The sequence below is a fragment of the Ciconia boyciana genome, chromosome 19, assembly GCF_034638445.1.
Source record: "Ciconia boyciana chromosome 19, ASM3463844v1, whole genome shotgun sequence".
Lineage (NCBI taxonomy): Eukaryota > Metazoa > Chordata > Aves > Ciconiiformes > Ciconiidae > Ciconia > Ciconia boyciana.
Window position 1 is genome coordinate 922761 of NC_132952.1, and position 17381 is coordinate 940141.

A 17381-nucleotide genomic window follows, 5' to 3' on the forward strand; every position below is an offset into this window, starting at 1 on the left:
GCGCCATTCCTTCCATCCGACAATTCAAAAGAAACTTCGAAGAGGCAGATACAAGAAAATCTTTTATATACAGACATATATACCATTTCTCCACCTCCCAGTTCTCCCAGCCCATGGGACAGAAATAAAGCAATATATCCTTTCCTTCTTCAGACACTAGAACAAATAGCATCCTTTGGAATGTTTTCACTTCAGTGTATTTTTCTTTTTTCAAAGCAAGCAACAATAACCATTACCAAGCTGTAGGAAAGTTACACGGTTTTGGACGGCAGCCTTTCCCACAGCGTTCCACTGAGGATTGTTTTATTTACCTGGGATAGAGAATCGCTCCGGTTCCACTCCCCCTCTAGTACAATTTCACTTGTTTCACTCAGAGCTGGTCCTCAGACTTTCTTCTCTATAAATGCGGTATGTTGGCCCTGAAGATAGCTCACTATCTTTTCCTCTATTTCCATGCCTTGCGCTATTTCCTCATCAGAAAGAGATAACGGAGTCTGTGAGTCTTTGGTTACAATAATAACAGAGGTTCTCCGGGACTCCAGGATATTTGCTACCACCACCTGGTGACGATATTTCTCCAGAGCCTGCCGTGATTTATCGATTAAGATCAAGGGATCCGTCTCCAGTTTAAAGGAAATAACAAATGCCTCTGGGGCCCATTCTTTGACGAGAGGAGACAGCATTTTTGGCACCATCTTCATTGTGATCTACATGGGGGAAAGACAGCAGAGAAAAGTTTCAGCAAAAACATTACGATGCATGTTAATAAGGGGGGCGGGCTAGGGAAATTCCAGCTTCATTTCACATGATTTTTACACTGGGAAGTTTTCCAAGGCAGTATTTGGTCAGATCTCACCAAACAAGGTTAAAATGTCACTGGTATGCACTGTAAAACTAAATTAAATTATCAGTCTGGTATTAACAGTAAGGAGGGTGTTCTTAAGCGATGAAGCAGGCCTGCATAAACATTTTGTTACTTAAGAGCTAAAACCCACTCTGTTTATATAACATAAGCAAAGGAAGAGGAAAAAGAGAATTACAACTGCAGAAGTCTGAGTTTTCAGCTCTCCAAAATCCAGGCCCCTCGTCAAATCTTAATCCTTCTTTCTAGCAACTTTTTAAGGCACATGAAGCATAAATATGGAGAAAAAAGTCAGAGCCTGTTCTCCAGCTTCTTAACCTCTGGGTCTGCCACTGGGAATCAGGCAGGGTCTCATTTTTCCTATGCTAAGGATAAAGAGTTAAGCCCAGCAACTTGTTAAAAGCTAATTAAACTAAACAAATTTGGTATTTTTTACATACAGAGCTCTAGATCCACCTGCTCCCATAGCTAAAAGGGATCCGGGCACAAGACACGTGCTACACTTTTGGGCTGTTGTCAGCGTTAAGCAGAGAGAAGGCAACACAAGCACTCTGGGAGCTGTCCGAGATGCACCATCCACTCATCTCCATGCTGTAAGGGTGTACAGCTTTACAGGGATATTTCCACGGGACTCTGCTGCCACGGAAATGCACCCTCCCATTCGCAGAGAAAACACACGCTTTTTTGGTCAGCGAGCCGTTGCTCTACAGCCTTTCGCAGGTCTCCTTCGCAGCCAGTGACCCTGGCAGGGCGCTGGGAGGGGAGCCGTGCCCAGGGGTGCCTCACCTGCAGGGGCCCCTCCGAGGACTGGATCTTGTGCTCGGGCATCTCCGAGGCAGGGATGTAGAAATCCGACACGGCGGCTGCCAGGTAGAACATGACACTGGAGCCTGCGAGAAACACAACTGCAGTCACCCACGCCGCCGGCACGTACTGAGTGGCTTGGCCCTCTCACCCCAGGGACCCCCGGGATGGACCAGGGCCGGTTGGGCTGCCAGGCCCCCCTCACACCAACTAGGGGAGCCCAGGGCCCCCCCTCAGACACCCCCAGCACTGTCCTGAGCAGGGCAGCGCTGACCCCACGCACTGGGGTCCCCTCAGACACACTGTCACCCACCAGGGCCGCCTCATCCCCTCACACCAAGCCCCCACGGCCCCCAGGGACGACCCAGACCCTCATGCCGGGGTGCTGGAGCCCCCACGGGCCCCCTCATCCCCTCAAGCCAGAGCCCCACAGTCACTGGGGCCGCCTTGTCCCCTCACGCCAGGACTCCCCCCCGGGGGCCGCCCCGTCCCCTCACGCCGGGGACCTCCCTGGGGGGCCGTCCCGCCCCCTCACGCCTGGGCTCCCCCCGGCGCCGCCCCGTCCCCTCACGCCGGCCCCTCCCCGTACCGAAAGGCGCCAGGGCGCGGGCGGCGGCTCGCAGCAGCGCCAGGTACTCGGCCAGCCCGGTGAACTCGATGGCCAGCAGCGCCCCCGCCTCGGTAGCGCGGCGGTAGTCGCGGAGGGCGGGCAGCAAGGCGGGGAGCGCGGCGGGGTCGGCGGCCACGCCGGGCGGCGGCCCGGGGGTGAGGCGGAGGGCGTCCAGCAGGGCGGGCCCGGGCGGCGGGAGGGCTCTCGCCCAGGGGAAGGCGGAGCGGGCCCGGTGCAGGAAGCAGACGCCGTAGCCGGCCCCCACCAGCCGCTCGGCCGAGGCGGCGCCGCGCCGCCCGCTGCTGAAGTTCTCCAGGAAGCGGACGGCGCGCGCCTCCAGCGGCACCTGCGTCCCCCCCGACGTCACCAGCGCCACGCGCCGCCCGCGCGCCGCCTGCCCCGCCGCCCAGGCCCGCACGCGCGCCTCCGCCGCCGCCTCATCCGCGCCGCCCGCCGCCATGCCCGCCCCGCCCCGCCCCGCCCCTTCCGCCGGAAGCGCGCGGCCCTCCCCTCGCCGGAAGCGTCGCCTCGGCAACGCGGCGGCCGCGCACGGAGGGGCGCTGGCGGGGTCCCGCCGCTGCGAGCTGTGCGGGGCGGCGGGGCGGCTCCGCTGCGGCCGCTGCCGCCTCACGTACTACTGGTGAGAGCCCCGCTGGCTGCGGGGACGGGGGCGGGCCCCGGGTGAGGCCCGGCGTGAGGGGACAAGGTGGCCCCGGGGCCCAGGCGTGAGGGGACAAGGTGGCCCTGGGGAGGAAGCCCGGCAGGCAGGGGCGAGGCGCGGGGAGAAGGCCCCGGACGACGCCCAGGAGGCAGTTGACGGCAGGGCCAGGCCCGGGACAGGGCAAGAGGCAGGGACTAGCCCCGCGGCAAGGCTCGGGACACACAGAGAAGGCCCCGGGCGAGGCGCGGGAGGCACGCACAGGCCCCGGACGAGGCGCGGGGCACAGGGAGAAGGCCCCGGATGAGGCCCAGGAGGCAGTGCCAGGCCTAGGACACAGGGACAGGCCCAGGGCAAGGACTGAGAGACGGGGACAAAGCCTGGGACGCAGTCTGGGACGCAGGGACAGGGCAAGAGGCAGGGACTAGCCCCGGGATGAGGCTCAGGACGCAGGTACAAGCCCCAGGACAAGGCTTAGGACACAGGCATGAAGCCTAGGATGAAGCCCGGGTGGCAGGGACGAGGCCTGGGACAAAGCTCAGCAGGCAGGTATGAGGCCCAGGAGGCAGGGACAAGACCCAGGATGGAGCCAGGGAGAAGGCCCAGGACGGAGCTCAGCAGGCAGGGTAGCGGGAACTGGAGCGGGCACGCTCAGCACTGGCTCAGCTGGAGCGTTCCTCCTCGCTTCCAGCAGTGCCCCCATCAAATAGAGAGCAGTGCAGTGAGCTTTCTAGATGTCTACACAAATATCTTCACTTGCACGGGGTCCTCGGTGAAGTCATATGTTAACTGTAGAGTTCATTGGTTTCACAATGACTTGGGGTTTGTTTGGCTTTGGGGTTTTTTTTATGTACCACAGTGCTGAAAGCCAGGCATTTGCTCAAACCTAACTGTATCGGGAGTTTTGTGAGTGATTTAAATAAGGTTTTAACATACAGAATCATAGTCACTTGGCAGGACAGCGCTGTCTTCCCGTTCGGGAATATCAGGTATATATTATGTACTCTGTGAGCAGACTAAGGTGGTGGCTGTTCTGAGTAACTTTTGCGGTGAAAGTCCAGAAGATACAACAGGCAATAATCTTCCCTCACATCATTTTCCAGCAAACAAAAATGTCATTCTTCCCTTATTTTGTTAGTGATGTAGATCATCAAAAAGCTGACTGGGTTAGTATCCATGAGCGAATATGCCAGCTGCTGATTCCAATCCGTACGTCCCTCCCTTTTCTCCTTTCTGAAAAAGAGAGAAAACATGGCACGGAACAGCTGGTGAAGAGGCAGGTATGTACAAGAAAAATTAATACCACTTCAAAGTGCTGCCAGTGAAATTTAATTAGACCTCTTCTTCCTATACTTCGATGTATGTAGTGTTGGGAGGGCACCTCACTGGTTGATCAGTACTTAGTTGCAGAGCTTTAATTTTTTTTTTTAAACAAAAACTCTATAATAAGGGGAGTGGGAGCATCCTCTCTCCAATTCTACGAGCCTCTTGCCTTTTTGCAGTCCTTACTCGAAGTCCTGAGCTTCCTCAGGCAGCGGCAATCCTGGATCTCCCGCCTTGCCAGGTAGTTAGTCCATCTCCCCGATTAGTCCGGGATCCAGCTGAGTTTTGCTTCTTACAGGCTGTCCTCGTCCTTCACTGATGAGAGGGATTCCCCTTTCGCCAAGCAGGGGGCAAAGAAATAAAGTCCTCTCCCTTTGTTTACCTGGCCAATTTTAAACGCCCTTTCCCACTAAGTACAGTCTTTCATCTCTGCTTTTTGGCCTCGTGGGCGCTGCAGATGTGCAGCTCCTTTCCAGCCCCAGTGGTTTTCAACTCTTTTTTTTGTTTGTTTATGGGGTGGCAGGATCTGCTTTTCCACAATGTTGTTAAAATAAAATAACCCACCCAAATACATCTGCTACTTAAAATTCTTGCCCATAAAAATAAATTATCCTTCTATCGTTGCATAACTCCTATTCGCAGAATAATAGGACTACAGAACACCTGAAAGTGAGCTGGTAACAGTCAAATGGTGCCACTGAGAAGAACATCATTAATCTTCTGGATTTTACATCATGTATTCTTTTTAAGGTTGTTTCCGGGCCAGGTGCTAGTACTTTGGTGACTGGCTCGTTGCTGCAGTCTTTCTTGGGAGCGTCCAGAAAGAGAAGGTCTAAAAGGGGTGGAACCTGCGTAAACAAAAGTCCTGCTCGGTGAAAGCTTGCGACAGTCTTTACGCAGCAGATTCCTTTAGGCTTTGTGGGAACTAGGCACTGACAACCCAGTTTGGTTTTGAAAATCCCATCTGTTTGAAAATCACAGGCAAGATTGTTGACCAGAGTCCAAAGAAGGTGTGTTAGAACAGTTATGTCTTTACCTACATACTGAACACTGATGTCAAAAGCATCTGTTACTGCATCATTGGTTTTATAGCAGCTAAAGTTACGCTATGTACGCTACAAAAGACCACGTGACTGCCAGATCAAGGAAGTACTCCTTGATTAGGGACATGGTGTAGTACTCCTTGGTTTATGTGGTACGTGGTGTGTACTCCTTGATTTAGGGACATGGTGTAGTGGTGGTCTTGGTAGTGTTAGGTTTAAGGTTGGACTCGATGATCTTAAAGGTCCTTTCCAACCTATACGATTCTGTGATTCTGTGATTAGCTGGAAGGTAATAATTTATTTTTATTAGGTCACGGGGAAGACAGCAGGAAGGCAGGGCTGGTGGAGAAGGGAGAGTCACTCCTCTTGACTGGAGTGCACACCTAGGTTAGCAGACGGCAACGGCAAACCTGCAGCATTAGTCGAGGCTTGGAATGGCTTCATGGGAAAAGTCATAGAGAGCAGACTGACTTTTTTTCAAAGTAGAGATTTTTATAGTATCTTTAACAACCCTGTTTATTACATTTGTTCTTTGACCTTTGTTTCCAGACTATTTAAATAAAATGGATTCTGGGAACGGTATGTGCTGGGAACACACTTTGTCTTCCTTCTCTCCTAAGAAAGGAGTGAAAAAGTGGAAACACCTTGTTTGTTACCCACTTGCTTTCACAGCGAGGCTGCAGCTCCTAGCCCACAAATGAAATCTCCCTTTATGTACAGCAAGGTACAGGGTAGACAACGTTGGTCCTAGACTGGCTGATGAGTGTTGGAAGAGCGGTGTGGAGAGGGTGAGATTATTTACTGCCCCGTCTTGGTGGCTTCATCACATTCCTATACACAGAGACAGCAAAAATGCTGTAAAAAAAGGCCTTTGGAGCTCAGGGAAAAGCTACGTAGTCTCACGACGACTGGAGAAAAAAAACCTTCTGCTCAAAGCCTGCCCAGAGGTTTATTATTTTTTGAACACCTCTGCTGTACTTCACAAACTCCTGCATGGTGTTTGTTTAGAAAACACACAGCTTGAGCCTCAGTCAGGACACAGGAAAGCTGTGCACATCAAAATGCCCTGTGGCCTAAGGGAAGGTGCACGAAGCTGAGAGCCAGGAGGTTATGAGTTTCATACCTCGTCTGTACTCCAAAGCTTTGTTGATAGAAATCTGCTTTTGTCAACATAGCCGGGGGGTTGCCTGCAGACAGTACTTCCAAACTGACAAAACTCCAAGTTTCTGTTTGTAGAATAGCCTCACCTGCCTGCGTGATGTCAGCTTACCGCAGCCCCTGGGTATGGGAAAAGATCCATGCCTCAGCCAGTTACAGCAGTCCTCCAGCACCCATGCTAGCCCCGCCAACTGCAGGTTTCCACTCAAACTGACTGGAAGCCTGCCTTCTTCTTTAAATTGTCGTTTCTTCAAGCGCGCCATCGTTTTTGGTGCCTGTGAGTGAGTGAATGTGGCACCGAACCCCGAGTGTGTTCCCAACCCCCTGCGCCCACCTGGAGCAGAGCTGGGGTCCTCAGCCACCTCAAACCCCAACTGGGGGAAACGTGCGTGGGGGCATCTTCAGAGAAACCTCTGTAATTGCAACACACATGAAAAGAGCCCAAAGTGTGCAGGCCTGGGGGCGTGAGGCTACGAGCAAGATGAAAAACAGTGCAGGGCCAAAGCTAACGATCCCCCCAAGGCTTGTAACTGCGCAGTCTTAAATATTCAGTGCTGCAGGGCTTCTGTTGTCTCCTGCCCTTTCTTCTCCTAGGAGCTGTGCAAGAGTCTAAGCCTTAGGCTGTCCTCACTGCAGATGTTTTAAGATAGCTTACATCATGGGAAGTAGCGATGATCCTATTGACAAGAGGTAAAAGAAGAATGATGCTGATCTCCAGCACCTCCCCAGATGACAATCTGCTTGATACCCACGCGCCAAAGCCAGTGCCAGTTGCGACAGAGAAAGAGTGGCATGGACAGAAGAGGCAGCCTGCTAAACAACAGCTTTCATTACTCCTTGCCCTGACCACGTGCTGACTTTCTCCTGGGCACCACATGCTCCCCCAAGATGGCCTGGTTTTGGTGCGTGCCTTTTTCAGTCTCTACATGCTGGTAGCTCAGGGGATAGAGAGGGGATGACCGCTGTGTTTTCTAGCTCTTGGCTCTCCTTGCTGTAGCAGGATGCTGTCACTCTGGGGTGTGTTCTTCAAAGCTCTCATTTATCCAGAAAGGTTGTCCCTTTATCTCAGCCAGGACCTCCCGGAAACATTCACAGGCTGTCCTTGAGGTTGCCTGTCCCTGAGCTGTTCCTTCACCCATGGCATGACTCTCTCTGCCTCTCTCTAAGCACTTGAAGCTCAGCAGAATGCCCAAGCCTGGCCTCCAAAAGCACTGGAATTTGTTTTTTCTGCCCTCTGCTCAGCCACAGCCGTAAGACAGAAGGCAACGTAGAGGTAAAACGGTATTTTCTGCCAGCACTCACTGCACAGGCCTGCCCGTGCCTCCTAGCAAGAGAAGAGCGAGTACCTTGCTGACTTACCATGGCAGCACTGCTAGGCACACCAGCAACAAGATTTCTTTCCAGGCAGCCTTCCCGTTGCACCACTTGTGTGAAAAGCCAACGCAGAAGTGTTGGGAGTTGGCAACAATTACGCTGAAAGCAAAGAGAAATAGATAAATAAGCATCCTGGCTCTTTTTCGCTGGCATCCCTCAGCACGTTGTAAGGGCACAACATCTACAGTCGGCGTAGAGCTCTCGGCAATGAACAGGCATTCAAAAAGATACGGTTATGGAGCTGGTGAATAGATCAGATGCTGCAAAGGGTGAAAAGACCAAATGCGGTGCGGACTGCTAGAAGCAGCAAAAGGCAGGAAGCAACTATACGTACGGGAAACATGATGGATTCTGACAACAAACAGAAATCCTGCAGAAGCTGCTTGACCACCAAACCCGCCTTGGGTGATGGATATACACCCAAGGAGTGTAATGCAGTCCATTAGGGTGTTCTGATTTTGACCGGCTTTCCAGACTCCGTGCCCAAAATACCAGGCCCAGAACTGGCCGGGAGAGGGTGGGAGGAAGCTGCGGCACCACATGAGGAGCTCTCTCCTCGCTTCCAGACTGCGTCTCCTGCAGCTTGGCACCAGCTTGGCAAACCATACGCTCTGCTGCCTGCTATGAGTCACCGTTATTACCATCAACAAAACCCTGCCGTAGCCCCTTTGTCTAATCTTTTCTATGGTCTTGTGATGACCATTTTCTGTGCTTCACAGCTTCTATTGCTGCAGCCTTATTAGCCCTTTTTCGTAGGCATAAAGGATTCTTCATCTCGTAAGACACCACATGATCTAGGAGGATGTCCAAAGCTGTTCCTGCTAGAAGTAGGAATGAAAGCCAGGCTCTAATATGACAGCTTTAATTTCCATCTGTTAATTACAGACACAAACAACATTACAATCACTGTTTTAGAGTTTGCAAACTTGAGTGTATAAAGAGACCGTGTCTTTTATTTCTCCTTATCCTTTGCTCACTCCGTCCCATTACTATGTTTCCCTGCAGAAATACATCATCGATCTCACGTACAGCACAGCCCAGGAGTTTGTTTCGGAAGGAAAGCATAAAGAAGCGATACCTGCAGCTTTGCATGCGCTGCGTTTCAGTACTGAAGTGTACGGCTCAAATTCTGTGCAATTGGTGCCTGCTTATCTCCTCTTGGCTGAGGCCTCCACTGGCAAGTATTGTCTAAATAGTAAAGTTGGCAAGGGCAAGACCTCCCGTGGGTCAGGTTTCTGGTTTCCTTTTACCATTTATCAGGGAAGGACCAGCTCTGTGTTTCAACATTGTGCCATGCCTCTGCCCTGCCATGCCCTGCCTCAAGGGCATTTCAGAGAGATTTGAGAAGTCACACCCCGCCCCCCTTTTTCTGTGTGGGTCTGGGGAAAAGAATTACTCATCGGTGATGAGAGATCAATGAAAGCAAATGAAACGTTTTCTCCATCTCTACCGATTCCCACAAGAGAAGCAGTATGAAAATCCGTTCTTTACCTCTGTGGCTTCCTATGACTCTCAGAAGCACTAAATTCCCGAGGGTGGTTGGTTGCGTTCTTATCTCAGGGAACCAGCAAACATTTCTGAGGCCATTGCATCAGAGGAATGCCTCAGTTCATTCACAAAAGCACGCTCTGCCTGAAGCGGAGCTTTTTCTCATCAACTGTATGCTTTATTAAAAATGTCAAATTAGGACTCTGCATGTGGAGAACTGCTCTCCTCAGCTGCAGACGTAAAGGACTGAGGAATCGCTGTAAATCAATGCCATTACAGGAGCGCACACAATGCTCTGCTGGCAGAATTGAACTATCTCAAGGATTGTTGTAAATGGTGTGGCGAGAGAAGGGGAAAAAAAATCTCGTGAGTAATTCTAGTGTGATAATACATGAGTCATTAGTGCCTGCCTGTTTTGCACACGTGTTTCAGAGATATTGAATGCAATAAACAGTTTCTGGCTTCTTTGGTAGCTCCAGACAGTCAGCCTGTCTGTAAATTAGATTCTGAACACCTGCTCGACTAAGGAGCGCTCAGGAGAGAAGTGGGGAATCCACAAACTAGGTCTCCGTATCAAACTACTGCGAAGGATTAATGGGCAGTATTCTCTAATTTTCTGAATTAAAAAATGCTCTTTATCCTGCTTATTTCTATGTGTCATTTCAGGTGTTGGCCATCTTCCGGAGGCATCTAAGTATCTCTCCCAAGCTCAGTGGATTGTCCTCAGAACTCCAGACTGCAGTGTTGCTCTTCAGTGTAAATTACATCGTAGTCTGGGACTTTTCTATGCTGCTGAAGGAAACTTTGAACAGGCTTTATATCACCTGGCCAATGATGTAAGCCAACTCAAATACAGAAACGCTTCAATTTTTCTTCTCTAACTCTTCCAGATCGACATGAAAACCCCAGCAGAGAGATCTGTAATCCTGATTTTAGGTACCGAGGGGATACATGTTATGAACACTGGAGCTGTCTTGATCTAAGACACCTGCGTATCCATGTGTTACCAAAGTTGTGTTTTACCAGTTATCCTTATTCCCCTGACATATACTTTGTCTTTACTGCATCTGCTTATAAATTTATGTCGGCTTGGTTACGGTCCTGAGATGAACAGACATTCCTACCCCAAACTGGTATAGTTGCCTTTTATTCAACAGATAAGTTACTTTGTATTTTGGCTGTCATTTTCCTCAATACTTTTCTATTAGACAGCAGTTCTCTGTCAGCCGTTATTTAACGAATGCCTCATTTAACTACTTAAATGTCTGGTTCAGTAGCGTTTTCCCCAATTCAATCTTTTTAGCCACGAGAGCAGGTTGTTGGATTTGAAGTGGTTATTGCCAGCTGTGTTCCTGAGGATGCTTTGCCTGTCATTTGATCCTCCAAAGGCAGATGAACTCCGCGACATCCTATTTATGTCCCGTGTAGACTAAATTTATCCACTGCAGAGTGATGTATACTCACTACTGTTGAATTTGATAGTAGCTTTGTGTGGGCGTAAATGATGACATACGGTTGAGGAGAATGAGATCCTTTCTATTATAATATATACAACCCTGTCTTCGCTTAGTCTGTGAACCTTTTGGGAGAGATTCTCTGCTGTGTCATAGTTTTTTTAGGTACCCTGAATCTGGTGCCTGAAAGGGCGTCAGGTAATAGTTTTTTGCTATTAGCAAGTCGCTGGTCTACGTCAGAGCAGCCCGAGACCTGCCTGAACTTTGGCTGCGTGTCTGAGATCTGCTGAGAGTCACACGCCAGCTCAGAATAGCTGGAATGCACCACTGCCTTCCCACTCCCCTGGCTTTGCTGGGGCTTCGGGGGGAGAAGCAGGCGCCACAGGCAGGACTGGAGAGCTGAAAAGCAGCAGCAGGTTGTGCATTTGAAGACGTGAGACATACGGGTTGCACAGTGAGAGGAGGAGATGTGGGAAACCTGCCCCATGCTTGAACGGGGTAACACGCTGTGATAAGGTTCCTCTGCCCCAGCGAGGCAGAGGCACTGATTTACAGTGATTCCTTTGCATAAAACCCATTCCTTTTTTGCATTCCTTTGCATAAAACCCAAAATACAGCTTTTTTAGTACCACATTTTACAGTCATAATCAGGTATAACCAACGCTATAGTTACGCAGAAAAAAAACTGAATGCTTGCAATATTATTAATCCATAATTAAAAATTTCCCAGGTTTGATATGAACATTAAACTTCTGCTTTTTTTTTTTAATGTCGATTTCAGATTTACCTTGCTAGTTCTACGTTTGGACTAAAATCTATTGAGACCTCTGGAGGGTATTTCCACATGGCTAATGTTTTCTTTCGCCAGAACAAGATGGACATAGCAAACTCACTGTATACTGAGGTTGGTAAAACCAAAGGTCATCCTCTATATATTTCCCAGGTTTTTTCTGTGCTCTTTCCAATGTTTTTCCTGTTTCTGACTGCCTTTAATATGATGGTGACCGTATCAAGTGCCAGCGTTGCCTTTTAGGATCAATCTCAGAAACCCTTTTCATACTTAAATATTTCTCTGAGTTAAAACCAGGAGAGAGAAATTCTGTACTCGGTTAAAAATTGTTATTCAAGTTGTCTTCAATTTGGGCAGCCAAACCTTGTTAAAAAATAGGTTTGCTACCAAATACCCTGCGCCAGAGGTTAAAGAGAGTCCCACCAGTAGAGAGGGTCGCCAAGGAGTTTCCATAGCCAGGGAAGAGGTGCTGAGCAGCAACGGGATACAAACGAGCCATGTAAAATTTATGCTGAGAATCAAAGAAAAGTCACCCTGATAAAACAGAATGATCAAGCAAGGGAAGTAACAGTTACCTAATCACGCTAATAACTGGAAAAAATGAGCTTTCATTTATTTAGCTTGATTTTCTGTGGAAACGAGGCTTTGGCAGCTGTGCAATCTGCCTCCACGCCCCTTGCAAACTTCAACCAAATTTGCTTTTGGTTAACAATTTAGTTAGATTTCTTCAAGTTTGATGAAAATTAAGAGTCAGATGGAGAAGTGAGCTTCCAACTACGGCCGCTGCTGGGAGAAGAGTGGTCAGATCTCTACGTGAAACATCCACCTTGGCAGCAGCCAGCTCACTAACCAGCAGGCACTCCGCTTATTGTGGGAGGGACGCGCATTGCAGGACACATTGTTTATAGAACAACTAGTTGCTAAATAGCGTGTATTCATACAAGTGAAATAATTCATCTGCTTCCTGATAGGTAACTGACATCTGGCATGCCTTTCTTGTGAAGTCAGTTCAAGCGCAGGAGCAAATTCTCAATTCACAACCGGAAATGTCTCCGTTCACCGAGGACAAGGAAGTCCGTGAAGACCGTATGAGTAAGTACCGCTATTGTGTAGAACCGTTTGGAAGACGGGATTTTAAAGAATCCGTACATCCCACTGTTCATATTTACAGTGTTGGGTTTTGCGTGGCGTTTCTGTAGACCGAATTTAATGGGAATCATGGGTATTTCTGATGTCGATGCTCAGTGGATTGTGCTGGATAAAACAAACAAGGCCACTTTAGGAATGAGGGTGTTCAAGTGGAAACACAGCTTTGCCCTTTTTGTTTACATGCTCCTTTTCACAGCGCCCTTGGCAGGGACTGTAACAATACAAGATTTTGCCTTTCAGGATTCAATTCCACTTCAACATTCTCATTTCTCTGCAGCTCCTTTGTCTCCATTTAATTATGGGAAAGTGACATTTCATCTCACTTAGGCAGGTTTACAACTCTGTCTTCTGAAGCAGTAGGACACGATGGAGTAGCGTGTACTGATAATTGGATGTATTAATCTGGAGAGCACGCTGGGGAGTCTCTCACTAGGACATAAAGGTGCACAAAGCATTAGGAAGTACGCTAGCGTGCATGGTACTGCCCTACGCTCCACTGAAGTCGGGCTAGACTCTGGGTCTTGTCTTCTTTCTACCATCTATGCTAATAAGAATATTGTCAGAGAAGAGAAACGTTTCTGCAAATCCCTTTACCTGGCATTGTCTCCACCCAGTAGGAACCACACCAAGACAGGGCTACACGATACCATCTTTGGTTATGCCGGGCGTATGAAAGTTGCTCTTTTCATGCAGCTGTTATGACTCCACATCCTTACTAAAGGCTAATCAACACAATTACTGACTGGATGAAAAGATATCTGTTAATGGGTATGGAATTTGCATAGAGCTGGGATACCACGTTGATGCTTGTAGTAGAAATGCTTTGATGTCTAGAAGAGATAATGGGACAGTTTTGAATACATTATCTTGCACTCATACATACATCCGACAAGATTATTTCATTCTCCGTGCAGCTGAAGCCCAGCAAGCAGAAGCAATCCGAGTACTGAATGCAGTATTAGATGTCAGAGAACAGGCACCAAAGCAACAACCTGGGGAAACTGCCAGAGTTTTGCATGCTCTTGCCATGCTTTATTACCTGAGCATGGATTTATCAAAGGTAAGTTTCGTCTGGTGAAAGGGTCCAAGAGGGTTGCCTAACTCTGCTTCAGTGCTCGCCCCATCTCACGAAGCCGGTTGCCTCTGATCACCTGGCACCTCTCCTGAGTCCACAACAGCCTCGGAGCGCTGGATGACCGAGGACAAAGCTGCTTCAGTAGCTCTGCATGAAGCCAGCTCGTGATCTGCACTCTGTCGAGGCTAATAAAGCCCCCTGGATCTGTTTTGGTCTCTGCCAGGCCATCTACAGCGAATCCAGTAGCTACCCATGTTTTCTGGGTTCGTCCTTTATCTGGGATATCCTGGCAGTGTCACAGGCTGCATTTAGACATCAGGTCAGATGTTATGCAGTCAGCAGGACATGGGCCTTGCACGTATCTCTCCTTGAGCCAGACTCCCTGTAATTACCGTTATATTAATATAGGATCACTCTATTGGACCCCATAATTCAGTTTTGAATTTGCACCCCTGTACTTTATGGCTAAAAAATTCAGCTGCGACTGCTAACTTCAGAGTGCCCAACTCTCTGCCTTAAAAATCATTGATTTTGAGGAATCATTGATTTTGAGTGACCATCTGGAAATCAGGCCTCTTTGTTCAGGCTGAGCACTCGAAAGCCCGAGTTTCTTCTGCCTGTGTTTTGGAGGGTGAAAATACAGATTACTCTTCATTGTATCAGAGAAAGCCATAATGGTGTGAGTCAGTGTTTGGAAGACACAAAGAAACAAATTCAAATTAGAAAAAAGGCACAGCTTTAGAATTGCGAGGATGTCTAATCCCTGGAAGAGCTACTGAGGGACATGAGGTAGTTCAGACTGAGTCAGTACAGCTGGTTTTTTCCTGAAATAGCTTTGGGAATGTTCAGATGAGCTGCTGTGTTGCATGGGAGGTAACGGTCTCCAGCGCGGGGGGCTGGGGCTAGTAATCTCTTCTGTCTGCACCACCGAATCCTGAATATGATATCTGTTGGCAGCTTTACTCTCTCCTGTAAAGCGGCTTGTGCAGGTCACCCTCTGGAGCAGGCGGCTGAGTGGCTGGAGCCTGGATCTGCTCCAGTGCAGCGATTCCAATGAGCCTCAGCAGGTATTTGAGCTACCCCTTGAGAAAAGCCAAATTCCTGGCAATTACCTTCTCTTTTCTGTTTCACTCCAGGCTCGCGAGGTGGGGACGAAAGCCTTTGACCTGCTGAAACAACTGCCCCGACACGACTCTCTAGAAGCCATCGGTCATTTGTTAAAGTTGATTAACTCCAAGCCTTCCTACACAAAATAACGAACTCTTTCTGCCAGAGCCAGGTGTTTGGCTAGGTGATCTGTCTAACCAGGCTGCTGAAAATAAAAAGCGTTACAAGCCGGAGGTCCTTTCTGCTGCTGCCATCTTTCCAGACGTGTCCCTTTCTGTCTCCAGGTGTTTGAAAATCAAACTTTTTGGATGGAGTTAATTTTCATGTGCTGATCAACCTCTGTAGACCCTTACAGAGTAACAGCGTGAGGGTGGGAAACAAAAGCACAACCAACACATGATGCATAAATCATTATCTAATGATTTATGAATAAGCAAACAGCCTCTTACCTCCTCACATTGTCTGTCCAGAAGCTAAGACCAGCTCAGATGTGTTTGTTACTGGTTTCCTCAGTTTGCCTTCCAGTTTGGCAAGGGAGACACCAGGGAGGGACACAGGGAAGGTCTTCACTGCATACCTGACTTGGGTGGTTGACACCTGCTCCCCAGGACCTGGCTGGGCTCGATCAGGTGTCGCACCTCTCTGCAGTGCCCCTCCGCCTCCAAATGTACGTTCTCTTTTTTTGCAGAGCTTTAGAGGAGTCTCGTAGCTCTGGGCACCGAGGGACTCACTTGTTCCACTCGTGGAAGAACTCGCACCCAGGAGTGACCACGAGAGCAGCATGAGGGACCGTAAGCAGTCTTGAGGGAAAGGATTAAAAGGCCAGCTAGCTCCAGTCAGAGCTTCCAACCTAAAGGAGACGTGGTTTCCTCATGGCTGAGAGCTTGCCAGCACGTAGGCATCCCCTTAACTCTGACACCAACCTCAAGAGGAGGAAGTCCCCTGTGTCACCACACGCTTCTGCCCTCAGACCTCCACTGCGCACGCTCCCAACCTGCAGCTCTCGTGGGCTTCTGCAGAGAGGAGACTGGCAGGGCAGAGGGTACGCGTGGCCCTCGGCATGAAGGTAAAGAGACATTGGAGAAGGGCGAGAGGAGACCCCAGGAGAGCGAGACAGGACACAGTCTGGGTGGTGAGCTCGCTCAGACGCCAAAGCATGTGACGGCCTCGCACAGCTGGGAAAGAGGTTAAGGGAAACTCGCCCTGCTGCTAAGGTCTGAATTCAGCTGAGCTTTAAGCCTACGATTAAGTCTCATTTACTTCAGGAGGATTTATGAGTGCATTTAATTGCCTTGCTGAATTGGGATGGAGTCAAGTACGCTTTTTAAATGCTTCGTCAAGCTGGGACCTGAGCAATTAGAAGGGATTGATGCTGCTGGTAAAGGGAAAGCCTCCGCTTCAGCTGGTGTTCATTACACAGGGGGAATGGCACTGGTCGGGGTGCACAAGGGGCCCCATGGCAGACAGGCTTGGGGGACGGGTGGGGGACCTCTGAATACTCCTATGGGAGATGTTGCTGGAGATGTCCGTCCTCATCAGGTCTCACCACAGCCAGAGCGACCACCTCTGCGGGACGGGGGACACCGGGGGGGACTGCGCCTGCTGGCACAGTGCCTCGGGACGCGGAGGATTTGGGTCACTGTGGCCGGGGATTTGGAGCTACGGGCTCGATCGTGGCAGTAATCCCCCGGGACGCTCTGCAGCCAGGCTGAGCCTGCCCGACGTGCCAGGCCAGCGGCTCGGTGTCACTGCTTCTGGCTGTTTAATGCCATAAAAGACGGCGTGAAAATTAACTTTGCGTGAAGCTGAGCATCTCCAGGAGCAGTGACGGGCAAGGGCTGGGAATGGAAACGTTAGTGTGGGTGATGAGAAGAGCCCTGGGCAAATAAAGAACATTTTGGGGAGCTTTGGAAGCTTTTACAAGAGCCGTTTCCTACGACATGCTGCAACAGCCATTTCCAGCGCGTGCACTTCAGGGCAAAGAGATGTTTCAATAAATAGCAAAAAACCCTGAAGTGACCAAGATCAGCATTTCTTTGCCCGAAAGTGTCCAGGCTTGCAGCTTGGCACCTTGTCAGTTCAAGGGGAAAGGAAAAAATCCGCCAAGCAGCAGCACCCTCCCTCCCTGCCTTGCTCAGGTGCTCGCAGCAAGAGGCCAGAGCTCCGTCCCAAAGCAGACGATCTTCACGGCCCCACGGGCAGAGCCGGGGGGCAAGTTTTGGGGTCCGGCGAGGGGACAGAGCTGGTCAAAGCTCCAGCCAGGTACCCCCATGGCACCAGCTCCAGGGCGGTGGGTGCCAGGTGGGGCTGCTCAGGGCAACTCAAATCCGGTCGTACGCCCAGGGAGGGAGTTGTTCCCATGGAGGAAAAGCTCTGCAGGGACACGTGCTCGCCGGCCGTGCTGCGGAGAGCCGCTGACCTGTGCCTGTGCGAGCCCCACCGCCGCCGGCACGCCTGTTTGGCCGCACCTTGCTGGGTGGACAGCT

At 50.1% G+C, this 17381-nt stretch overlaps 2 protein-coding genes across 2 annotated transcripts; one reads left to right on the forward strand and one right to left on the reverse strand.

Annotated features, from left to right (window-relative positions):
* Nucleotides 1-53: 53 nt before the first annotated feature.
* Nucleotides 54-2747, reverse strand: PPCS (phosphopantothenoylcysteine synthetase). Its single transcript, XM_072883965.1, has 3 exons — nt 2256-2747; nt 1649-1752; nt 54-707 (listed from the first exon to the last, which is right to left on the reverse strand). Exons 1-3 carry the CDS (start codon nt 2734-2736, stop codon nt 384-386), a joined length of 909 nt encoding a protein of 302 aa, XP_072740066.1. The 5' UTR covers nt 2737-2747; the 3' UTR covers nt 54-383.
* Nucleotides 2735-15128, forward strand: ZMYND12 (zinc finger MYND-type containing 12). Its single transcript, XM_072883951.1, has 8 exons — nt 2735-2916; nt 4073-4214; nt 8838-9009; nt 9987-10156; nt 11556-11678; nt 12536-12656; nt 13628-13773; nt 14925-15128. Exons 1-8 carry the CDS (start codon nt 2735-2737, stop codon nt 15042-15044), a joined length of 1176 nt encoding a protein of 391 aa, XP_072740052.1. The 3' UTR covers nt 15045-15128.
* The last annotated feature ends 2253 nt before the right edge of the window (nt 15129-17381 follow it).

Coding starts and splice junctions, on each gene's coding strand:
- ZMYND12 (XM_072883951.1), top strand. CDS start 2,735: ATGCCCGCCCCGCCCCGCCCCGCCCCTTCCGCCGGAAGCGCGCGGCCC. Junction 2,917..4,072: donor TGCCGCCTCACGTACTACTG/GTGAGAGCCCCG, acceptor TTATTTTGTTAG/TGATGTAGATCATCAAAAAG. Junction 13,774..14,924: donor TGAGCATGGATTTATCAAAG/GTAAGTTTCGTC, acceptor GTTTCACTCCAG/GCTCGCGAGGTGGGGACGAA.
- PPCS (XM_072883965.1), bottom strand. CDS start 2,736: ATGGCGGCGGGCGGCGCGGATGAGGCGGCGGCGGAGGCGCGCGTGCGG. Junction 1,753..2,255: donor CCGCGCCCTGGCGCCTTTCG/GTACGGGGAGGG, acceptor TGTTTCTCGCAG/GCTCCAGTGTCATGTTCTAC. Junction 708..1,648: donor CCTCGGAGGGGCCCCTGCAG/GTGAGGCACCCC, acceptor TCCCCCATGTAG/ATCACAATGAAGATGGTGCC.